The sequence below is a fragment of the Fusarium falciforme genome, chromosome 5 (assembly GCF_026873545.1).
Source record: "Fusarium falciforme chromosome 5, complete sequence".
Classification (NCBI taxonomy): domain Eukaryota; kingdom Fungi; phylum Ascomycota; class Sordariomycetes; order Hypocreales; family Nectriaceae; genus Fusarium; species Fusarium falciforme.
In genome coordinates, this window is record NC_070548.1 from 2,462,547 (window position 1) to 2,486,811 (window position 24,265).

General features: G+C 53.6%; 7 protein-coding genes across 7 annotated transcripts; 5 read left to right on the plus strand and 2 right to left on the minus strand.

The window, feature by feature from the left end:
* Positions 1 to 7,564: 7,564 nt before the first annotated feature.
* Positions 7,565 to 8,528, plus strand: NCS54_00697200 (Hypothetical protein; the record flags this gene model as incomplete). The annotated part of the gene is made up of 2 exons (XM_053152413.1): positions 7,565 to 7,924; positions 7,968 to 8,528. 2 exons carry the CDS (start codon positions 7,565 to 7,567, stop codon positions 8,526 to 8,528), a joined length of 921 nt encoding a protein of 306 aa, XP_053008388.1.
* A 548-nt stretch (positions 8,529 to 9,076) lies between these two features.
* Positions 9,077 to 10,405, plus strand: NCS54_00697300 (NMO domain-containing protein; the record flags this gene model as incomplete). Its single annotated transcript, XM_053152414.1, has 6 exons — positions 9,077 to 9,209; positions 9,269 to 9,805; positions 9,852 to 9,880; positions 9,931 to 10,016; positions 10,070 to 10,249; positions 10,297 to 10,405. The coding sequence occupies exons 1-6, from the start codon at positions 9,086 to 9,088 to the stop codon at positions 10,403 to 10,405; spliced, it is 1,065 nt and encodes a 354-aa protein (XP_053008389.1). The 5' UTR covers positions 9,077 to 9,085.
* Positions 10,406 to 10,591: 186 nt separating this feature from the next.
* On the minus strand, positions 10,592 to 11,121 carry NCS54_00697400 (SCP2 domain-containing protein; the record flags this gene model as incomplete). The annotated part of the gene is made up of 3 exons (XM_053152415.1): positions 10,592 to 10,755; positions 10,846 to 11,046; positions 11,106 to 11,121. 3 exons carry the CDS (start codon positions 11,119 to 11,121, stop codon positions 10,592 to 10,594), a joined length of 381 nt encoding a protein of 126 aa, XP_053008390.1.
* Positions 11,122 to 11,981: 860 nt separating this feature from the next.
* Positions 11,982 to 13,096, minus strand: NCS54_00697500 (Letm1 RBD domain-containing protein; the record flags this gene model as incomplete). Its single annotated transcript, XM_053152416.1, has 2 exons — positions 12,093 to 13,096; positions 11,982 to 12,036 (listed from the first exon to the last, which is right to left on the minus strand). The coding sequence occupies exons 1-2, from the start codon at positions 13,061 to 13,063 to the stop codon at positions 11,982 to 11,984; spliced, it is 1,026 nt and encodes a 341-aa protein (XP_053008391.1). The 5' UTR covers positions 13,064 to 13,096.
* Positions 13,097 to 14,481: 1,385 nt separating this feature from the next.
* On the plus strand, positions 14,482 to 15,287 carry NCS54_00697600 (Free methionine-R-sulfoxide reductase; the record flags this gene model as incomplete). The annotated part of the gene is made up of 5 exons (XM_053152417.1): positions 14,482 to 14,484; positions 14,555 to 14,659; positions 14,722 to 14,726; positions 14,790 to 14,869; positions 14,935 to 15,287. The coding sequence occupies 5 exons, from the start codon at positions 14,482 to 14,484 to the stop codon at positions 15,285 to 15,287; spliced, it is 546 nt and encodes a 181-aa protein (XP_053008392.1).
* Positions 15,288 to 17,606: 2,319 nt separating this feature from the next.
* NCS54_00697700 (C2 domain-containing protein) lies at positions 17,607 to 20,523 on the plus strand (the record flags this gene model as incomplete). Its single annotated transcript, XM_053152418.1, has 2 exons — positions 17,607 to 17,836; positions 17,895 to 20,523. 2 exons carry the CDS (start codon positions 17,607 to 17,609, stop codon positions 20,521 to 20,523), a joined length of 2,859 nt encoding a protein of 952 aa, XP_053008393.1.
* An 815-nt stretch (positions 20,524 to 21,338) lies between these two features.
* Positions 21,339 to 22,925, plus strand: NCS54_00697800 (Hypothetical protein; the record flags this gene model as incomplete). The annotated part of the gene is made up of 1 exon (XM_053152419.1): positions 21,339 to 22,925. The coding sequence occupies one exon, from the start codon at positions 21,339 to 21,341 to the stop codon at positions 22,923 to 22,925; it is 1,587 nt and encodes a 528-aa protein (XP_053008394.1).
* Between the last annotated feature and the right edge of the window lie 1,340 nt (positions 22,926 to 24,265).

Below are 24,265 nucleotides of genomic sequence, written 5' to 3' on the forward strand. Positions count from 1 at the left end.
CGACGCCATCGGCCGGTGCATTATTCTTCGAGATTCCACTTGCTTCTGTTTAGGTATTTCTTCCTTCCGCCTTGACCACAAAGGTGAACGAGGGCACAAACCTCATCCTCTCATTATCAACACACCATCATCGCACTCACGCAAGCACATCGACCACCGACTTCTCTGAGGATGGATAATCCTCGCCTTGATGATGCTGGAGACCAGCCAGAATCAGTCAATCCAGTACCAGACCCATCGATCGATATCACCCGCACCACGCCATGGGTTTCTGTTCATAACCGCGCCTTGCTCGACGTTGGAACAGCTGTCACACATCACAACATGAAAGCAGTACGTTTATCATTACTAGGACTGGACCTTCTGCTAATTATATCAGCTCGCCGGTCTCATCCAGGCATCCCAGAAAATGCATCTCGACGACGCAAAGCGGATCAAGTTTGTCTATAGCACTGCCCCCTCTAACTTTCCGATCTCAACAAGATTTTAGAAAGCTCGAAGAGGATAATCGCATCATCAAGGCCGATCTTCGATCTATTCTCAGATCTTTGGGTGAGGATACTGCCAGCGAAGCCAGCCGGCGATCTTCAATGAACAGCCGTCGTGCCTCGCTCGGCAGTCGCACCTCCTCGATTGGTGGCGCTACCGGCGAGGATGAGGATCAGGACGAAGATCCAGCCGATGTGGCCTTGGCGAAGTTTATCGACGGCCTGGAGACCATCGATGCGTATTTCGAGAGCTTTATTTTGAGCTCTGGCAAAACCCCTCTGATCAAGCACACCAAGAACCTCCCGGCCTCCTCCCAGGCCTTCAAGGAAGCGGCCAACGTTCAACTCGCCGGGTTCATGGGCGAACAGCGCGCCAGTAAGTCTACAGCCTTCCTTCGATTACTATCGCTAACCTTGATAGGCGAGATGCTCGAGTACCTGTCGCTCTTCGAAGAGAAGCAGCTCGAGGAGGCCTACATGGCCATGAGCCGTCGATTCAACGCGAGCAAGAGAAAGGGAAAAGGCAAGTCGAAGAAGGCCTCTACGGTGAATGAGGGGTTCGCTACCGATGTCAGTCGTGGAGGTGATGGCAGCCAGTCAACTGACCTCAACTCCCCACGAAAGACTCGGAGCGGTCGTACTCCCAAGACCCCTCATAGGCCCCGAGCCAGTCGGGCTATTACCATCGAGCCTGAAGATATCGAAGAGGAGTAGGCGAGGATGATGGAGAGGCTGTTTGTTGCGCATCGCCCCGAAGGCAAGGTGATGGATTACGTCTGTGGATGGTTGAGATGTTGTTTGTTGCGTATCGCCCCGAGGATTAGAGTCTTCGGCTCTGCATAGCCTCTGAAAGCACTGCCCGTAGCTCGATGCTTATTGACGTGACTCTTGAGTACCTGAGTGATGATGATAGGCACCATGCATGCCCCGTGACGGAGTACATAGGACCCTAGTCTCGCCTCCATCACCAGAACACTCGTCAGTTCAACTTTGGTTATTAATCCCACAAAGCCAACGATCGTCGACTGGACTGTAACCAAGAGTATTGGAAAGTCGACCCGCCTAGCATAAGGCGGCACGTAGGTTCGAGATTAAAGAAACTTCCTAGGCATGGCACATGTCTGTCATTTAGCTGAATTCATCGACTATTATCTATTCCACCGATGGTTCATAAACCATTCTTAGTAATGGACATATCGCCAAAGAGTATTCTCGGTGATGCCCATGCATATCCCATGCCTGGATGACAAGTTTACCCCAGCCCTTGTCCTCCAAAATTATCATTGCCTCCGATCCCCTCCATCCCATCGCTGTCGACGCTGTCCAGGTCCAGTGTCTACCAAAAGAAATTCTTACCACGAGTGAGGGATCGTCTGGAGGAAGATGTCAGTAAGGGCTCTAATTGATGACCATTGATGATGTCTCACCCCTGGTGCTCTTCGGTGCACCTTAAGCCTCGAAAATGCTCGAGCCATGCTTACTCTGGAAAATCGAAGCTATCTTCCAGGAAAGCGATTCTCTCCTCTAGACGATTCTGAGATTCACGGCTGGCTATAGCTGCACTCTCGAGGTCATCGTTGACCTTTTTCTGGAACATCTGAAACTGGGCTGCATGTTCATCCTTCATCGCCTGGATCTCTTTCGAGTGCTTCGCCTCCATGGCCTCGAGCTTCCCAAAGAAAGCGTTTCGAAGACGGGCGACCATGCGAGTCTCGAAATCGTTAGAGGTACGTCTGGATTGACCATGGTCGCTTGTCTGTCTCGTGTGCGTAGCCTCGAAGGTTGTCGAAGGGCGCATAGTCGGGGATCGAGGTAGAGGCTCGGTAGGAGCCTGGCTCATCGGCGACGATATGTGAAAAGCTAGTGGGCTAGATTGATGAGGCTGAGATCGAAGATAAGGATCAGCAGCGTTGAAGGCAGATTGGCCAACCGACGGGGGTGTGTAAGAAGCCAGTGGGCTAGACTGATGAGACTGAGATCGAAGCGAGGACGAGGAGGGAAGATCATATACGCTCTGGTCGGGTTGGTTGATCATGGCATTCACGTTCATCGGGTTGGCTTTCGTCGAATACGGGGATGAAGATTGATCAAATTGGTGGTCAGAGCCATAATGGTAGCTGTCGCTTCGCTGAGGCAGTGCCTGGGATTGGGAAGGGAGGCTATGGGCGCCGGTGCTGGTCGAAGGAATGGAACGAGGGGCATCATCAAAGAAGGTCGCTTGGGCTTGGTTATGCACTGAGGATTGATGATAGACCGGCTGTTCGATACTACCAACTCCTTGGGCATGCGTCGGTGGCAGTCGGAAGGGCTCGCTGAAGGAGGACGCTTGATGGACTGGCTGATGATGCACTGGGGGTTGTTGAACAGCCGACTGCTCTCTGTTGGCTCCACGGGAATTCGAACGTGCCCGTTGAGCGTTTTCACGCGTCAATATATTGCCTTGAGAGATCTTGAAGCTTGGGCGATGATGTTCGACCTGCGCCGGAGGGGCTACGTGCCGATGGCAGACAGCACCCTCACCTTCAGCTTGAGCCTGGCCGTGGTGGCTTTCTGCCCCAGGGAGGCTATCATCGTCTGTAATGCTGATGATACCTTGAGGATCTTGGCGTTGATGATCGATGGGAGGTGCCTGAGCGGTACCGGCAAGGCGTCGGTTATCGGGCACGGCACTGGCGACGCGGCGCTTCTTTCGAGGCTGTCTGGTCTTGGATGATTGATTAGCTTCTTCAACACGGGATTTTCGATCGTCGAGGCTGGCTCACATGGGCGAACTGCGTCGTGCGTGACGCGGGCGCTGGAGGCGCTGGAGGCTCTGGAGGCTCTGGAGGCGGCGATGGCCCATCCATCAAGTCGAAGTTGATGTGTGGGAATTTGTCTCGCAGGGCATACTTCATGGTACCAAGCTTTGGTCTACCATAAATGCCTACCATGAGAACCCAGATGGCAAAGTCCCACTCCAAATCCTTCCAGATGCGGTGGCTGCTTGGCTGAGTGCTATTACTCTTGGTCCAGCGAACATGCTTGAGGTTCTCGATGATAGTTTGCTGAATATCATCAGGCCATTTCGCGGAATGCTCATCCCACAGTTCCTTGATTCTCTTCAACGATTCTTGATCGACGGCGGCCTGGGAAAGCCCCTTGGAGTCGAGAGCGGGGAATTCCATCGCGCATGGAGAAGTGGGCGCTGTACAGAGAAAGAGTTAGTCTCGACGATGAGAGAAGATGGGTAATGAGCCGCAGGATTACCTCTCGGCGTATTGAGGCGCCGAATAAAGTGCCTTGATGATCAAATCGATGAAATGAAGGCTGTAATCGGTATTGAAGAGGAGGATTGTCGACGATGATGCGAGTTGGGGTGGAGGGGAGAACGATGAGGTAGAACCGCTCTGGTGAAGGGGAAAGGCACAAGGGAAAAGGAAGGGAAAAGAAGAGAGTAGAAACAAACACCAAGCGTTGGCAGTATTGGAGGCGGCCCTGAGCCCGGTTGGTGATGTTGGCAGTGCCTGGCAGTGTCAGGCAGTGTCAGGCACTGGCAACGCTTTTTTTCCGTCATGGCCATAACAAAGATCAATCAACATCAACCACCGTGTTTACATTCTCATCTTTCACTCTCACGGTCGAATGGATAACTTCTGGCCCTGAAACACCTTGCTTCGAGCCCACCGTGAATCACCATCATCACCCAAGCATCATCACCCAAGCCTAACACACCCTTCCTTCCCATCATTTACATTTCCACCGACCATCGACGATGGCGCGCAGGATCGGCCGCAAGAGCGAGAAGTTCAAAGATTTCCTTCATCGAGCTGAAGGTGATGACCCTAGCGCTGAAGGATCCGAGTTGTTTATCCTCGACCAGGAGGCCAAACGGCTTGACGACCTCGCAAATGGATTTCGGCATGGGGCTTTGAAAACTCAGTTACAACAGAACTCTCACTTGGAGCTCTATCGAAGTTGGGCCAAGGTCTCTCTTCGCCCCTCGGACACTGATGATATCGACGAAGTCTGCTTCCCGTCCCCGACCGACGACGGGGGTTTCAAGAAATTAGCATCGCAGCTCCGACAATTCCTCGTCTATGCCCTCAAGAAGTGCGTGCCTCGATCGAACGAAGACAACTGTATCAGTTACCATACCCTCGTCCGCTATCGATGCAGCATGGAGTTCTGGCTTGTCCGCAAGTATCGAGAGAGACAAATCGAGCCACCATCGAGAGGCTGGATCCACGACAAAATGACTGAGATCACGCGAGCGCTGCAGAAGGAGGTCAAAATTCGCAGTCAGCGATCATCTCGGCTTAACCGGAGCCATGTTGGGACTTGGGATCTATTGATGATGATGGACTTCGACATCCGGGAGACGCCATGTATAGAGCTCGCGGAATGCCATCACTTAGCCTGGGTAATCGGTCGAGTTGCAGCTGTCCGCCCCGGATCTCTCGCAATGCCCAAGCACCAAGGCGACCGCCATCTTCCATACCTTGTCTGGGGTGACCTGGAGATCCAGAGAACGGACGTCGAGGGCATGTTTTACGTGCGGATGGCCATCAGAAACCTCAGAACGAACTCGGTTGACCCCGAGAAAGAGGTCCACAACAAGACACTAATCCTGTGAGTGAGACTTTTCCCCCTCGAGCGATATCGATAATCGGGCTAACAGGATCTTTCCAGATCCCTCCACAGCCCAAAGGGCCAGATGACCTTCGAGTTATCGGCGCCTCACCGGATCCTAACGATCGCCTTGCGCCGGGGTGTTCTCTCGGGCATCAATACCATCGATGAGCTCTTCAAAGGGCGAGAGAAAAACATCATCATCAAGGATGAATTCAAGGACAAGCCTGTTCTCCTCAAAGGCGCGCCTCGCGGGTTATCTATCCAGGAAAACGAGCCGATGCCAGCGGGGGCCTTGACCGACTACCTCAAACTTCGAGGGACAAAGACAGGCCTCACCGAATCGATCACGTTCTACAGCATGCGGCGCAAGACCGCTCTGGAATTGTCCCAAAAGATAGGGCCAGAAATGACCCGTGCGATTATGGCGCATGATCCAGACTCCATTGTCATGGAGAAGTACTATACGGCCGATCGAACAATGCTGCCAGGCCTTACCACCCTGGCGATCGGTGATGCTGCGGGCGCTGACGCAGACAACCGTCCCCTAGACGGGAGCCTCGCCTTCTCCAGGCTCAACAAAGAGCAGATGCGCCGCGTCTCCCCCATGCTCAACGTCTTGTTCCGAGAGCTCCGCGAGATTGACGATGAATATCCTCACGATGGGGATAGCAAGGCTCAGAAGAACCGAGATCGAGTCCTTCGACGCGCTGCGCTTCAGTCGGTCATGAAGGATCTCGCAGACGAGCAGCGCCGACGAATTACGACTGACGAGAGTAAGGCCATGGCCAGAGATCTCCAGTCCTTGGGCGGGGAGTTTAACCGCCGCGTCCTCGAGCAAGCCAAGCAATACATTGCAACCGGGTCTGACACAAACAGCAGCGAGGGCGACAGGGCATTGAGTGCCGTCGGTGTGAATCTGGAACTTGACTTCCCCGAAGATGAAGAGCTCCTACACGAAGAGGACGCCGAGGACCAGTTTCGAGACCAGATTGACCGCGGCGAGGCGGTCGACGCATACCCCGACGAACTCTCAGATAACACCATCGACATCTCCGAGGAGCTCTCCAAGGTCGATTACGCCACGGCAGCTCGTGCCGCCATGGAAGTCTGGCTCGCGGTGGGCACCGATGAATCTTAGTTCGGAACGAAGCAGAAGCAGAATCAAGGGTCGATGGTCCTCTGCCCGCGCTGTCAGGAGGACGACACCGTTGATGCCGAAACCAAGGCTAAGCTATGGGTTCCAAGCAAGCTTCCACGACATATGAATGGAGAGTTCCATTCTGGCCTCAAGAGGTTCATTCGTCGAGCACAGAAGACAGCCAGGGAGGAGGATCTCAGAGGTCCTCGATGCGAGATTTGTGTCGCCATCGCGCCGTCGGGCATCACCATCCCCTGGCACGGGAGCATCAAGACCCTGCTGGCGCATGTCAAGAAGTCGACGGCTGCGAAGCTCGTCGCTGGTGAGGCGAAGATCGATGAATGGTGGGCCGATAGAGAGGACAAAGATCAGCTCTGCGCCGCTCATGACCAGGTGAAGCGGGACTTGGGCTGGTACGATGCGGATTTTCGTGGCAACCTCGAGCACAAGGCCAAATCGAGGGCCGAAACCGAGGATTTTCGAAACAGGCGACTTGGCGCCCTTTCGCCTGCCTACTCTTTTGCCAAGTTTACCGAGCTCGATCGACCGATTCCCATAAACGACCTCGTGCAGCGAGGCACCACTCCAAACTGGATCGACAATTTCCCTGGCATAGTGCGTGACGATGAACTATCATCGACTAACGACCCGGTTTCTGCTGCTATCGAAGAATATTCTGACCTCTTGACGTTCGAACCAATCGATCAACTTCCAATAGTGCCAGAGCCGCTTCATGAACGATTCAAGGACCTCGTCGATATGGGACCTATTCCAACCCGCCCGGACCCTGATTTTTTTTCAACTGAAGGCGCTAAGAAGAGCAACTAGCTCTACCGATCCATGTGGAGCTGACAGTCGCTATGTCTACGCCATTGTCGATGCTGTCCATCGCTCTCTCCTCGAAGGTATTCTTCAAATTATCCCCAACAATATCATTTTTGCTTTCATTGGTATCCTACCTCGATGATCATTATCTCTCGGTCACGCTGTCTTCATAGCGCCATCTTCGACGCTGTCCAGCGCTGTTTTCTCAACTTTATCATCGAAATTATCCCCGATGTTGTCCTCGACACTATCCTCTTTGCTTTCTTTGCTATCATGTCTCGATAATCATTGGTCGGTCACACACTTGGGGTCGAGGGAAGGGTTGTTATGAGTTCATTGTACAGTTGATTGTTAGAGAAATTATCTTGATTGAAGATTGAAGATTGTTATGCTGTGATTAATATTATGAGTTTTTTCATTGTGTATAAACAAGCGCCATCCAGAACCAACTCGTCTCATCGACACTGTTATTCCCAGCAAGGCCCTTCATACTTCCCCGTCCATGTCTACAACACAAAATGCAGGTCCATCTTGGCTTGCGCCGTACGAAGTTTGCCATGGTCTCGACACCGTCCGGAGACGCCAAGCAAAACTCGAGCGCCACGAGATTCTACACCACCTCCGTGGGAGCCTGGAGGAGCACCATCGCAACCAACTGGAGACCTTTCAGATTCACCATACACATCTCCTCAAAGATATGTCACATATCGGCGAGATCATGGGGCTGAATTGTTGGAACAAGACCGTCCCGATCTTTCTGCTGAAAGGCCCTGCAGGCAGAGCAGGCTATCCTGAAATGCTTCGGCCTACCCTCCACAACTACCTCTATCGCCGGTGGTTCCGCCCCTACCGTACCGATAGAGTATAGCCAGTTCATCGCACACATCCTCGACTTTAGAGACCAGCCAGCAGTCCAAGACGAAGACGCTGCGGTAGAAATGACTATGAGCATGCACGGTACTGTCTGCTCCAACTTCGACAGCAGGATACCCACGATAAAGCCCGAGAAACAGCAGTATTACATAACTCGACCTCTATTCAGAGCCATGGCTATTGCCATCCAGGGCAAAGTCTATTCTCGATGCTACGATAGTCGTCCCCTTTCCTATATGCCCGTCTTGATCATCCTCACTAGCCAGGATGACGGGTTAAGTGCACCTATTACGTTTGACTCGAATTTATGGCAAGGCAGCGGCTCGCACGAATCTCGAAACAGTCATAGGCTTTGTCATAGCCTTGGAGGAACGCGAGGACGCGGCATTTGGTCCACAGCTCGACCCGGTTGCCTCCACGGCCAACTCATGCTACCTTTTCCGGGAGAACCGTGCCGAACAACTCGACTGGGACAATGGGCCATTGGCAGGACCAAGCTCACAGTGGATGGATATGAATCAGTATCCAACCTGGACTGGGCTGGGAGCTCGGTACGACCGTACTCTCAACATCATAGAGCGAAGACCGTTTGAGCGGCATATGGAATGGGACTGCGATTGCATCGAACAGGACTTGAGGAACCAGTAGGTTGGTACCTCCTTTGCGGCTGCAATGGAGTTCTAAGATTGGAACAAACGAGTGCGAGCAGTTCGGAGCAGGTGATGGGAATGTCGGGACGGTTGTCGTGGTTCACAAGTTGACGCCCGAGGTTCTTACCAGCAAGTCTCTCGAGATTGTATGGCGATGCTAAATGATTACAAGAGAAGAACAAGTTATGTTTGACAACGAATAAAACAAGGGACATGGCAAAATTATCGAGTTGACCATTCCACTCAATTGTCCGCGGAGATGCTTCAACGTCTGTATGATTCCGATTCCTTATTCCGCGGTGCAGCATCATGACAAATCAGACCTAGGAGTTACAATTGCGTTGCCCCATATCCGTACATCCATCGGACTAGGCGTTAGGTGCGTGACGCTCATTTGTTGAGCAATACGACGGAGGCATCCATGTAAGCTGGAGCATATAAAAGAAAATCTCCCCAACAGTGTCTCTCAACTCCATCTCATGTCATCGACATTCCCAAAAATGAGTCCTTCAAAGCTTATGAACCGTTTCCCGTGGGCAAAGAGCCCCCTCATCAGCAATGGGCCTATGCTTGGCGCAGCTTCTGCCCAGATGGCGACCGAGGTAACCAAAGCCGGCGGTTTCGGTATTAATATCCATTTTTCCATGTAATGAATGTTGAATCCATGAGGCTGATGTTAATAGGCTTTCTCCCATCGACGGCTGACCTCTCACCCAACTCGGCGCACATCAAGACCCTCTCCAGCGATCTCGAAGAGGCCCGCACCCTGCTCGGCGCCGACCAACCGGCGGACGGCCCGCTCCGGGTCGGAACCAGCTTCATCACGGGACACCAGTCCATCGGCCATTTCACCGAGACGGCGCTGCCCCTCCTGGCGAAGCACCGGCCCGCCGCGGTTTGGCTGTTTGCGCCGGACGGTGACGTCAAGCCGCACCGTAGCATCATCGCCGCGCTCAAGGGCCTGGACGTGCCCCCTGTAGTGTTTGTTCAGGTCGGCAATGTCGCGGCGGCCCGGGAGGCGGTGCTTGACGGCGCTGATGTCCTCGTGACTCAAGGTGTTGATGCTGGTGGCCACCAGTTTCGTCAAGGCGCGGGTATCGTGAGCTTTGTGCCCGAAGTGAGAACTATGCTGGAGAAGGAGTTTGGGGATAAAGATATCAGCATCGTGGCTGCTGGAGGCATTGCCGATGGGCGAGGTGTTGCCGGTGCCTTGGCCTTGGGTGAGTGTTTCCAAGGTTGCAAGTTGCTGATGTTGACTTGAGACAGGCGCTGAGGGAGTCGTGATGGGAACAAGAGTAAGTCATCTACTGGTCAATGGTTGAAAAAGGAAGCTTATATTTCCTAGTTCACTGTCGCAACCGAATCTGTCTATCCCCAGTTCCGAAAGGACATTGTCCTTGGGGCCGTTGATGGCGGAGTGTCCACACTTAAGTAAGTGTGTCCAGCTCACATTCAGAGAGCATCTTTAAGCTTACGAGGCATAGGTCGCCTTTCAACGACCGTATTAATAACAGCACCCTCTGGGGACCTCTATACGACGGCCGTGCCATCATCGGACCTATCCACAACAAGTTCATTGCTGGCGTATCTCTCGAGGAATGTCAGCGGAGCCTCAAGGAGGACTACTCACAGGAGGATGCTACCCAAATCATTAACACCTGGGCGTAAGTGTCTCGGGATAATTTTACCGTCTTGTCTAATTGCGAAACAGGGGAACCGGCGTTGGTCTCATCAACAAGGCCCAGCCGGCTGGTGAGATTGTGCGCGAGGTCCGGGAAGAGGCCAAGGCCGCGCTTCAGAGAGCGGCTGGTCTCGTCTGACGCGATGACGTATGAAGGGAAACTCATCCCATCTGAGGTAAGACAAAAGTCATCAATCAATTGACAGAGCGCGATATACTCCTCTATATAGTAGTCGCCTCTACGCCGAGGCAATGGGGGCAAACAAGAAATTGATATCATACAAAAAGACTGCTGCTCATCAAACACCGTGATCCTTGCTCGCGATTACAGCTTGGCCTTTGTCTGGGCCTTCTTCAGCACGGGGTCCAGCTTGGTCGCCTTCATGACGTTGCCCTTGATCTTGAGCTTGCCGCCCATGAAGAGGCGCTGGGCATTGGCCTTGCCCTCGACGAGCTTGCCAAAGTTCTCCTCCGAGAGGCTCAGTGTGACTAGAGTAGTGGTGTTAGCCGCGCTGTCGCGTAGTAGAATGCGCAGGAGGGTCCGGATGAGCGCATCGCGTTTATGCTGTCTTCACGTACCATCAGGCTTGGTGCCAACTCCGGTGCCGACAGCACCCGTCTTCTTGAGGTCGATGTGCCAGCTAGCCTCCTCGCCGCTTGCGTTCTTGAGGACGAAGGCGTACACGCCGTTACCCTGCTTGATGGCGTCCGCGCGGTCGGCGTCGCTGGCATTGATGGCGGCGCTGATGGCGTCAAAAGCGGCCGAGGAAGGGAACTTGTCTGTCGCAGGGTCAGTCTCGGGTCTAATTCTCGTCTATGGCATGTGTCTACCAACGTACCGTTCTTGAGAGACATGGCTGCTGGTGATGTTTATGAGAACTGACGGGCGAGCAAGAGATCTGTGGAGAGAGGACGGATACGAGATGAAGATGCAAGGAGGCAAGAAAGAGAAAAAGTGTGGGGGAATTGACCGAGGTTTTTAAACGGCGACGGGGGGTTACAGAGAATGAGAGGTCATGGATCTTGTCGACGGCGGCGATGGATGTTGGGCTTTTCTGGGGTCGGCCCCGATCGTTGCATGTGAACCTCGGAGTTGCATCATGTGCTGAGCCTTTCCCCACAATCCCCCCAAGCGGGTCCCAACTGGCATCAGATCTCTTGACATTGTCGCGTTTTTGCTAGAGACGATGAAAAAGATACATGAGATTAGCATGACCGACTTGTAATGATCAGTTGTACCCCCGAATGCGTCGGAAGCCGAGTCAGTTGGCGGCAGATGGTGGCCACGTGCTTTTCGTCTAGCTCGGAAACAGCTGCACCGAAGCCATTCAGAGGCCAACGACGGACAGGCCTCGACTCTTGGGAGCCTTGGCTTGGGTGTTTCACGTGCAAAACGGTATGCTGAACTTTGGCAGTGCGAGAATACCGTACTTATGTGATGAACCTGTTGATAGTTACAGTTGCACATACTGACAGACTCATGTTTGTCAAGGCCCTCACCAGACTGTGTCATTGGTTGCGCATACACATGCTAGACCCCAATGCCGTTGACTCGGATCTGAGCTAATCTTACATCACCAAGAGCTGAGTGGATATCCAGCCGGTATTGTATGTGTTGTTATACATGTGCGAGAGCTAAGGTGAAGCCATTCCCGTTGCTCATGTCTATCGCTTGCTCCCATATGCTGCCTTCATTTTCGGTTGCCTGCTTTTTACTACAACTGCCATTCAGGGACGCCAAAGTCTCGGTGCTGGGGCCAGTTTTCGGGTCTAAAGCAAAGTGTTAGCCGCCATGCCTTGACTGATTTGACTCTGATACCACGTACCTGGTTAGGAACAGCACCGCCATGCGTCGCCTCCTCTCTATAATATCATCGGATGCTGTCAACCGTAGCCAGTCGCCGAGCCAGCCTCTCAGCTCCGTCTCACTCTTCCCGAGAGTATCAATTCCGCGTTCTGCGCATGTGATCCGCAGCTCATCGTACTGAAGTCCCATGGGCCCGCCATCCTCAATAATGTTCTTGTCGTCACCTTCCAAGTATGCCATACGGTATCGTCCCTTTGCCTGCCACATGCCGGGTGGGAGGAAACCTAGACGGTCCCAGATCGATCCGCTGAGGTGCAGACTCTTGAGGACGTGGGCGCGCGCAACGGATTGGGTGACACGGGGGCTCAGCACGCCGTTAGGGTATTTTGCCTCGAATTCATCAAATGCTGCTTTGCGACGCTGCTCGGCCTTTTCGAGGGCTGTAAAGATCTGGGTCGGTATTCTGCAAGGGTACGGCACCGCACTATCGACGTATGCGACCACAAGTACGGTGAACTCCCCAATCACGATCAACATGAGCCCGAACAGAGGCAGTCGTATCATGTCGTGCCTGACCCTCCAGAGAAGAACCCAATCGGCCCTGGAAAAGGTCTTGGGGACATAGTATGGTCTGAATATCGAGGGTCGGTCGTCGGCGGGGGTTCGTTGGAGCTTTTCGCGGAGGAGACGACGGCTCGCCCACACATTCTTGAGACCGTCCTTGTAGAAGCGAAGATATCCCTTTCCCAGCTCAAAGTAGTATTTCGGCGCCGAATCGCAGTCCCTGCGTCGCGGGAGGGTGAGCGGCGGTGGTCGGGTCACATCGGGGGGGTTAACGAGGGGGTTCAAGCTCTTGGGGCCGTCATTGTGGATGGATCGCTGCTGCTGCCAGGGCGTCGACGACGTTGCGAAAGGGGTCCAATGGCGCGGGCATTGGACCTGTCGGCGCTGGCTATAGGCGCAGAGCCGCCATGGCGTTCGGGAGCTCATGGCCGGGGGGCAGAGGTTGGGTTTCGGAGGTGAGGTCGGGGCTTTTGGGGTGAGGATGAGCTTTCAAGGCCAAGAGCTCAAAATCTAAAAGGCGATGCGTCATTGGTCTGTTTCGTTGACGTCGGCGGATTCGGGGCCGGTGCCAATCTTCAGGTACCGTGACAAACAGTTGAGCATTGAAACTTTCTTTCATTCTTTCTATCAAGACTTCATACTAGCAATTGAAGAATATTTGCTTTAGTGGATGATAAATGGCTCAAGATGAATACCGCACAGATTCTTTGCACATACATGTGTCCGTAAATGTTTGGTTCGAGCTCGTGCTCTTTGGCACATACCAAATGAGCATTACACTCATCACCCGGTTCAATGAGAGACAATGTCTGCAAGTTAACTGAGAAGTGTCATCTCCTATTTCCCACTCCCAAGTCTACTAATATCTCTTCCTTGTCATAGTCGCATCCTCCAAAGAGCGGTGACGCCTTCACCTTGTACGTGAGGCGAACGCGGTGAGCAGCAATCTCACGACGAAAAAGGAAAACAAGAACCCTTCAATTAGAGATGCCTGAAAGGTGTAGGCTTAACAAAACCCAGTTTTCATTGGAGCTGAAATTCCGACATGGACATGGGTCGGCGATTTTTACAAGGAGGTAGGGACGGAACCCCAACCTCTTGGAGCTGCAGGAACACCGAGCCAAGAATCAAGAGGAGGCCGTTGCTGTCCTACTTCGTGGTAGTGTGTTTCTCGGCTACTGTAGATCCTGGAGCGATAAGGATGATAGCAAACTTCGGACGAACTTCTTGATTGAATCAATAGTTCAAGACGCCGTTGGTCCGAGTTTGCTTGCTCCTTAACCAGCCACTTCTATAGTAGCTAGTTAGTTCCTGAGCAACGGTATCTTTCCCAGCCTCAATGCGTTGAACTAATCTTATGCACGGGGCAGTTGATCTTAATCTTTGATCCGACTAGCGTTTACTTAAGTGCACTTCTCTTATCCTGCACTAGGTCTTCAGTTAAGCCCTAGGGCGGGTCGCGTGACCACTGTGCGACCTCTTGTATCGCGAAATAGAATAGCTAGGGAGGCTTTGTCGTATGAGGACTATCGAAAGGGTCAAGCTGTTGCATGCTGCATGCACGTTGAACGAATCTGGCGTTTATTTTGCCTTGGCGGCCGTGCATGGGAATCGTTGGCATCAGTACCGCTAAAATGGCATCGAGACGCAATATGTGCATTTTTGCGGGGAGCCCAAATTCATACTAGGACTCAGTTGAAGCAACCATCCATCGATGACTGAGTCTCCAGCTTTCAACTCCACAACATCAACAAACTTTGTGCTGAATTTTCCATACCACGACGCATATCCTTGAAACCCATATTAGAGCTCCGAGGGTTTGAGAGGTCGTTCAAGTCGAAAAGATGGTGCGTTTTGGATGAACCAACTGCCGAGTCTTCACCGTTGTTTCAAGCTCTAAACTCACGCCCAAACCAGGTTCACGCTGATGCATCCAACTTTGCCGACGGCATCACCAAAGAAGATGCTTACGAACAGGTTCTCTGGCAGACCGAAGGCCTGATTACCGGCCAGCGCAACTGGGTTTGTAATATTTCCCTTACTACCGAAACTACTTGACTAATCTTTGGGCGTCTCCATCACAGGTCTGGTGAGTGAAACCCTACCTATTGTTGACATCCCTATTATGGGCGGCTTAGTGACGGGTTTATAGCAACCTTGCCAATGCTGCGTCGTTGCTCTGGCATGCGTACAAGTCGCTGGGTTCCCCAAGCAAAGATGTGAATTGGGCGGGTAGGTCACGGGCCCTTCTCCGCGATGGGACATGATTGATGTTGATGAAATATCCTCGCACACAGGGTTTTACGTCCTTGATAAGTCATCTCAAGACCCGCAGCTCATCCTGGGCCCGTTTCAGGGCAAGGTCGCCTGCCAGACAATCCAGTTCGGCAAAGGCGTGTGCGGAGCGGCGGCTGAGTCGCAGCAGACGCAGCTCGTCCACGACGTGGAGAAGTTTCCGGGGCACATCGCCTGCGACGGAGATAGCAAGAGTGAGATTGTTGTGCCGATCGTGGCTGAGCAGGGCGATGGTTCCAAAAAGTTGGTGGCAATCATCGACATTGACTGCGCGGAGCTGAACGGTTTCGACGAGGTGGACAAGGCTCATCTGGAGCAGCTTGCCGCCCTGCTCGCCAAGGGCTGTGACTGGTAGAATGCAAATATGAACCCGTTGATCTCGGATTGATCGTTCCGTAAGCTGACACCTAAGGGTAACTTCCCTGATAATTCACATTTGTGCCGCTATCGATGAATATTTGATGACCGATGACTGATGAACCTGCATTGCTTGCGCATTCCTCCACACCCACCTGCCCACACCCACTTATTCTAGAAACGGGTGTGTGAAACCCGCGGCGCTACAGCATGACATCTCTCCGTTGGGCGAAACCAGTGGATGACGGAGCTGGGTGGAAACAGTGATTAGCTCGAAATTCATGCCCCAAACAATCGGAGGCGTGACATTCTTTGGCTGTCTCCCTGGCAACAGGGCGCCATGAAGACTCCTCTGCCGCCGGAAACTTGGACGCAAAAAACCTGATTGGGAGGGACCGTGGTGGAGGAGCAGAAAAAAGATTGTTTTTGGCGTCTCAGCCAGCCAAGGAAGATGAGAATGACATCGAGGTGGTGGGTCAGAGGCAGCAGTCCGGACTCTTCAGGAGCTTGCTTGGACGTTGAGAGGTTAGGTGGGTTGATTAGATTCAATCAATTGCGTTGCAGGGGTTCTTCATCGGGGGCCCATTGGACGGGCTTCGGGTCGTCGTTGAGTTTGCATTGCAGGTCCCCGCAGACTGGAGATGTAAGTTTGTGGGATGAGAGCTGCTTGATCGCTACCTAATTTAGCAGTCTTCTGGCGAGGCCGGACACATCCAGCCATCAGAGTACAGCAGCTAAGTAGGTCGGGTGGCATGGATGCCGCCCATGGACGCGATTATGGGCCGGCACAGACCACACAATGACGGATCACGGCCAGTTACGTGGGCCATGATGTGAATATCCAAGGCCCCAAGGGACTCGGGACGCGGAGGGAGGCGACGAGTAATAAGACAAGGTTCTACAGGTGGGATGGAACTGTCAACGTCAGCCCACGGCTTGGCACATCGTCAGTCCGAGAGCGTAGAGAGCTAGGTACGCAAGTCTCCTGTGGCTGTGACCTGGCATGGCCAAACACACGCGTTCCAAAGTCTTCCCGCAGCGTGCGTGCGTGCGAAGCGGGTTGCGAAAGCAGCATGGCGGTGCAGATACGATACGAAGTCTCGATCATGACTGGTGGATGACTTTATCCAATGCTCAAGTTATCCGAACTCCGTTCGGATTGCAACTGACGGCGTTCAACATCCAAGGCCAGTCGCGCTGAAACCCGCCGGGGCTGACTCTCCCCTCCCTGTCTCTGGATCCTGAAATGCCGAGACTCGGCTAGGCGAATATCTGTTCCTGGGCGATCCCCTGAATAAACGGGACACCATCCGACAGCAAGAAACAAACTCGTCTCGTGGTGACGCGCTCCGACGACTGGCCATTTCAATTTTCATGCGGATCCCGTCCAATTCGCCAAGGTCCAAATCCCAGTCCCCTGGACGCGCCCAAACCTTAGAGAGCCCCCCCTGTCTCCTGGCGCAGGTTTCCCTGCAAATCCCCCGACGGCGCTGGACGAATGGGCGGCCACAGCAGCGTCTAGGCGGCTCCTCGCTCGCCCCAGGAGCCTCGATTCAGCCCCTGCAGCGGCGCACCAGCCCCCCGTTTTCAGCCCAGCCTCCCGCCAGGCGGTCCACTCCGTCCCACGACGGCCCACAGTCCTACCGCATTCGGCTCCCAACCACACGCAAGCTGGTCCTATACAACGCTTCGATATCCAGCTCTGAGGAGCTCATTTGGAAGAAGAAACTGCTTGCTCTCTCTGACATTCATCTCTCCTCCTCCTTCATCCTCAGTTCTTTGTGGGAGTCGAGTCGACCGACCCTCCTTTGGCGGATTTACTAACCATACAGCTCCATTGCGTGCGTCAGCCATTAGCGCCAAACACTTCAACATCCATACCTACCTACTTTCCGTCACCACCACCACCAGCAGCTTCTTCCTCCTCCACGAGTCCAAACCTTAGCACCTTTCACATTCCCATCCGCGGTACCGTCACTTCTGCCTTTCTAATCCCTTTTCCCTTTCTCAAACTTTATTTCCCCCACTATACTTTTTCCGGATTATTCATTGTTCCTTGACTCGTTCATTCTCACTCTGTCCTTGGTTTCGGGGTTCTCGATTTCATTGCCGATTGTCGCCTTCTTTTGGGGCTAGTCCTTGTTTGCGGTTCCTGACACCAATCTATTCTCGATCTACGGCGAAACCAAGCTATCCCTTGGTCAACTGCGGCGCCTCGTCCATGTAAACAAAAACCGACAGCATCGATTTTCCAGCACTTTCTTCCTCACCTGCAACCTTAATCCCGAGCACCCCGCCCCCGCACCGAGCTGCGATCATGGCCACCAAGGTCAAGAACCCGCTCAGCGCGGCGCACACCGCGGGCATCTTTGCCGACATGTCGGTTGATGGCCCCATTATTGGAACTCTGGTCGCTATCGTCGATCGCGCCAAGAACTTGCCGAATCGCAAGACCATCGGCAAGCAAGATCCCTACTGCGCCGCCCGGCTAGGCAAGGAGGCCAAGAAGACAACCACAGATATCCGAGGCGGGCAAACGCCCAAATGGTGAGCATTAGTGATTTTGAGAGCTAAAATCGAGTTCGGACTGACTGGTTTTAAACAGGGACCAGGAGTTGCGGTTCACAGTCCATGACTGCCCAGATTATTACCAGCTGAAGATCTCCGTCTTTACCGACGACAAGCGGACAGATCTGGTCGGAGAATCATGGATTGACCTCAGAGGCATCATTGTGGCCGGCGGTGGACAGAGCGACATGTGGCAGACATTAAGCTGCAAGGGCAAATACGCTGGCGAGATCAGGGTGGAAATCACATTCTACGACACCCGTCCCAAGCCCGACAAGCCCGCGGCGAAACCGAAGCAGCCTGCCCCCGCAGAGCAAGAGCAAGGATCCGTCAAGCAGAGAACGCCAGTCAAGAGACGGCCGTTGCCATCTGATCCTGTAACCGGCGAAGCTCCTGTTGCGACTCCCCCAGCAGCTCCCACAACGGCACCTCCGGCACTCCCTTCAGCAGCACCGGCGGGGCCTGATCACCGCACTCCTCCACGACATGCAAAGCAGACTTCACACTCGGGCGCCTTTATCCAGGCCCAGTCTCCTCTGCAGGCAGTCGAGTACAACACACCGCCGTCACAATCAACGCGCAGCCGTCACACAGACAACTATTCTCCGTCAGCGCACGCGCCTGTACAACAAGAATATGTGACACCAACGCGGGCGGAAGTCCCTCGCCAATCCCGCAGGTCCATGTACGAAGGGTCACCCCGACACTATGATGACCGGGACTACAGCCCGAGGTATACGCTTCAGCAGGATCAGATGGATCACCGGGGTCACTACTCTCCGCATCAGGATCCTTACGACCAGCCGCCGCCTTCAATGGCGCCCATGGACGATCCCAGGCAGTACTCTCCCATGGAAAACGAGCGTCCACCGCCACCACCTGCCCATCGGAGCCGACACAGCGGCACAGGTCAGGAACTTGTGCCCAGGGGCACCTATGATACGTCACCGGTCAAGATGCCGCAGATGAGACATGACGTTCTGAGACATGAGGCTCAAAGACAATCACAGTCGCAGCCCCAGCCCCAGCCACAATCGCAGTCTCAATCCCTGGTACCTTACCCGGGGCGCCCAACCTTTCGCGCGTACGATTCGGCACCGGCTGCCAACCCTGTCCCGTCTTCCAACGGAATGGGCTACGATAATGCGCCGAGACACAATTCCTATGACGCCAGCTACGATCCTCATTATCGGTCAATGCAACCAACGGTCGAGGATGCGCCCGAGAATGGCGGCCCGCCAGTCAACAACTTCAGGCAGAGTAGTTCGCGGATGTATCCAGACGAGCTGGCCTTGGAGGAAAACCCGAGCCCTGCGCCGCTGGTTCTGCGGCGATCAACCGGGGGCTCTCCCTATCGGGACGACTACTCACCCTCGCAGCCTGCGCGTGGATACCAAAACCAAGATGATGGATATCACAACCCGGAGGACTGGCAAGTCGCATTGACTTCCTCCCACCGACGAAGCTTCTCAAGAAGCCCCGGTGACAACTCGTACCACTCCCACAGCAGCCAAAGCCATCATTCGGGTCATGGGTCTGAGCTGGAGACCAAGCACATTCAGAGCTCCTCCAACTATGCGCTCCCCAACATGCCAGCGGCCCTTGTGCCAGGGTTGGATGCATCCCAATCCCAGGAGTTGACAGATCTGATTTACGAAGACCGCCGACGTGAGAGACGGCCACATTCGCAAAGTCTCTCAACACCCACTCGAGGTCGGCAGCGGAACGAGTCCTTGTCAGGATACAACCAAGCACCGCCCGAGCAAAGCTATGATCAGGGCTATGACCAAAGCTATGATCAAAGCTATGCCATCCAGCCATACAGACGGGCCATCACATATACCTCTGCGGCCGACCAGCAGATAATCAAGCCTAGAGCTATCTCGCCAAACACTCGCACTAGCCCGAACCCTCAGCACAAAATCAAGCGCAAGTCGGTCAGCCCTGCGCCTCCTCCAGATGAGAACCGAAGGTCAACCGAGATCCCCTTCGGACCCGACTCTTATGATGCCCTGAACCCGAGTCTTGTTTCTTCGAAGGATGGGGCCAGTCCTACGCCGCCAGATTATCTGGGTGGTGAGCCGACAAAGATCATCACCTATGATGGGCGAGAAATCGACCCTTCGGATCATCTTCCCGAGGATACCTGGGCGCCGGAACCAGAGAAGAAGAATCAGGAACCGGCACCAGAACCACGATCGAGACCTCCACTGTCTGGGGCGCAGCCAATGCCGCCTAGCACTCGCAGGGCCCGCCGCACTGGCCGTCACTCCATGTCCACGGTGAACACATCGTCATACACATTCTCGGAAGAACCGCGGACGCCTCCAGCGCCTACTGGCCGGGCTCGGCTCCAGAAGCGAAACAGAGCTTCTGCTGGCAATTCCCCTGCGGCGTCCAGTCCTTTGGCGCCGATCTCCAAGGACAACTACCAGGAAAGGACCCCTTACGGAAACTCTTCTCTTCGAGGCTTGCCGCGAGCAAGCACCTGGGATTTCGAAGACGAGAACCGTGGGGTGTATGGGGGTCCACCAATCCCAGCCAAGATCCCTCTTCCACTCATGATGAGCGGTGCCAATGGGCCCGGTAATGAGTTGGCTCTGATGGAAGAAATGCAGAGGATCGACATCGGGTCAGGAAGGTCCCGACGAAGGGGAGGATATTGAATAGATGAACGAAGGTAATGAGACCTAGAGCGAATGTACTGTACAATCAAGGGGTTTGATTTGGCGTTAGCGTGCGGAGCAGGTATGGAACGATCAGGGAAATGTGGGAGTTTTGAACATGTCCAAGGGAAAATATTGGACGACTCATTAGAAATTGATGATCATATTTCATTCAGCTTGTTCCTTGCTTGGTGGTGACTGTCTCATCGTGTTCTGTTTTCGTGGTTGTGTATGAGGGGACTGTTGTTGATGTTGTTGTCAGGCACTGTTTTCTGGGGGGATTGATTGAGGGAAGAATTGGGGCAACAGACAGCGAAAGGGGGACGACACCGACCCTTACGTGATGGGAGGGGAGAAAGTCCGTTTGCAATAGAATTTATTGTTGTCATCATGGTGCGATGCTTGGGATGAAGCATAGATATTGGGTGCTGTACACTCTATTGGGCTCTGTCCGGCTCTTCTTCTCCAGACTTGATGGGATACTTATACTACTTGTGCATCATTTGAATAGTCCGGGGGCTCTTTTAGACTTGGAATTGACTGCGGAGAGCCTGCATTGGAAGTAAAGCGTGATGACTTACATGTATGTGGTTGTGGTTGATGCTGCCATTCGCCAAATGGGTACGTACCGTTCAATGATGCAGGGGACATGACACCAGGCCGAAAACAGCTTAGCCCCCCTCACCTCTCAGCCATCGACTTCTGAATACTTTATCTTATCGCAGAAAAAAATATCACAGCGCTACCTCCCATTGCAGCTCAACACTACCACCACCCACCATCGATCGCAAAGCTCGTCATCGCAACAATTAACAATGGCAGCTCAGGTGGGACCTCTGCCACAGCTCAAGCTGCCCTCGGGCCCGACGCCCGTGACCGCCGAGCAGCGCTACTGGAAGACGTTCAAGAACCAGCTGCTGATCCCGTCGCCGACCTCGTACCCCGTCGTCCACATCTCATCCAACAACGACAGCTTCGCCGTCACGACGGGCACGCGCGTGCAGATCTTTTCGAACCGGACCCGGAAGCTCGTCAAGACCATCACGCGCTTCGGCGACGTCGCGCGCAGCGGCGAGATCAGGAAGGATGGCCGGGTGCTGGTGGCTGGTGACGACACGGGAAAGATCCAGGTGTTTGACGTCAACTCGAGGGCCATCCTCAAGACGTGGGTGACGCACAAGCAGCCCGTATGGACGACAAAGTTTTCTCCCACGGAATTGACCACTCTGCTGAGTGCGAGCGACGACAAGACGGTCCGGCTGTGGGATCTGCCTAGCAACGAATCTACCACGACCTTTGTTGGCCACTCTGACTATGTTCGATGTGCAAACTTTATGCCCGGCACCATGTCCAACATGATTGTGTCTGGAAGTTACGATTCGACCGTGAAGCTCTGGGATCCCAGGACAGGGAGCAACAGTGCTGTCATGACTTTCAAGCATGCGGCTCCTATCGAGGATGTCTTGGCCATGCCCTCTGGAACCACCGTGTTCGCGGCGGCTGGTGAATCCATCAGTGTTCTCGATCTTGTCGCCGCACGACCCCTGCATCTGATCACCAACCATCAAAAGACGGTCACGTCGCTCAGCCTGGCATCTAATGGCCGACGACTGGTTAGCGCTGGTCTCGAAGGTCACGTCAAGGTGTTTGAAACAACTGGCTGGAACGTCGTGTCGAGCACCAAGTATCAGTCTCCTGTACTGTCTGTCAAGGTCATCCCCTCGAGTGATGATCCCGACTCGGTCGACCGTCACCTGGCTGTGGGCATGCAGTCTGGTGTCTTGAGTGTGCGCACTCGTCTTACAGGACTCGAGGCTCATCGGGAGGCCGAGCGTGAGAAGGAAATGGCTGCTCTCGTGGCGGGAACAATTGAAGCCCACGACGCCAAGAGGAACAAGCGGAAGCGCAGAGTTGCAGCCGCTAAGCGGCTGGATATGGTTGGCGAGGGAGCCGATGTTGTTATCGCCAACGAGCCTCGCCTGTACAAGAAGAAGGAGCGTTCATGGCAGAGCGATCTACGACACGCCCGATATGCCAACGCTCTGGACCAGGTCCTCGACAAGCATGCGCCCGACCATTCACCCCTCAACGTCTTGACCCTCCTCCTCGCCCTCCGTCACCGAAGCGCCCTGAAAGACGCCCTGGAGTCTCGAGACGAGCTCTCGGTCCAGCCCATCCTCAAATGGGTCTGTGGACACATCTGCGACCCCAGATACGTCAGCGTATGCGTCGAAGTCGGCCTCCACCTCCTAGACCTCTACTCAGAATTCGTCGGTGCCTCGGCGGAACTGCATGAGGGCTTCCGGACCCTCCACAAGAGGGTCAAGGCCGAGGTGGAGAGAGCCCAAGTGGCATGCCAGACCGGAGGCATGCTAGAGAGCCTGATGGTCGGAACCCTCTGATGGAAAAAGGAGCGAACACGATACGTCTTATACCCCCCCTCGAGGCTGGGTTCATTTGCATTACGCGTGGCGTTTGGGTGGCTTAAAACTTGGGAGTCATGGAAATGTATCAGGCTTTTTTGTATAGAGAAGTCGAAGTGGAGGAGGAGGAGGTGGAATGGGTGCGCATGAGATGTTGCTGTTGATCATGGCCCATCGACTGTCTGCAGATCTCTTTATACATGCGCGTAAGCTAAATGAGCAATCTATTTTCTACGCTTTGATACAGTATGAGTTGTTTGTCACTGCTTGTGTGAATATGTGTCCTTTGACCATCACTGCACAACCTCGAGATAGCATAGCAATCTATCGTAACGATATTCCTCTACTGGTACGCAGGCCGACAAGATCCGTCTATAGGTGATATTGGGCCAGATGTCTGTCACTGGCTAAAAGCTCTCCGTGGGCCATGGAGAATCTTAGATCTGATACTACATCGTCGTCGTGGGTGTGGACTTACATGAGGATGTGGATTGGTGCAATCCATGATATGTCGTGCGTGTTGTTACTCTTGATATTTATTCTCTTCGGGGCCGAAATATTCGAAACAGAGCCTTTTGTCCGTGACGAAATGTCCAAGTCCAGCGAGGAACATTCGCGGCTATTTTACATGACGCCTCACTCCTTGTCACACAGCCTTAATGTGACTTGGTGGGAGCGAGCAAATTGGCATCTTTTCAACCTCGTTGATGCTGAAAGCCACCAGATGTCTCCCTGTATCTCTTTCATATTAGGATGAGCACCTGAAACGAGATGGCTGAAGAATTAGAGAGGGTATATGGGAAAGTGTTACCTCCAGCATCTCATCATAACGCTTTGTAGGATAGGAATCCGGCGATCTTGAGGGCTAACTAGTCGCCCCGGAGGCTCGCAACGTGAACCAAGTAAGCAAGGTCATGCAATAGACTCCATATTCAGATCTAGACAAGTTGATGTATCCAAAGGTCCCGACAAATATGTCTCCAAGAGGTTTCCCAAGCCCAAGGCTTTCTATGCCTTACTAGATAAAGGCGATCGTCTAAGCCCAGAGATTCCAGTCTGCATTGTTATTGTCGTAGCCCAAAGAACGCTCAGTACTGGGCCAGTCAGATAAAAGTCGGTGCTGGCATCTATGTAGTAATGCTATGTTCCAAGGTATCGGCCAAGAGCGTGTCAAGGTAAACGAAAAGTTGGAGGATAGGTTGAACAGGATGCAACTATAGACCATCTCTGTGTTGCATCTTGGAGCGTACTTGCTCAGATGATGCTACACCCTCCTTGTCCGCCTCACTCAGTCAAACAAGTAAAAGTAAGGCTGTCCT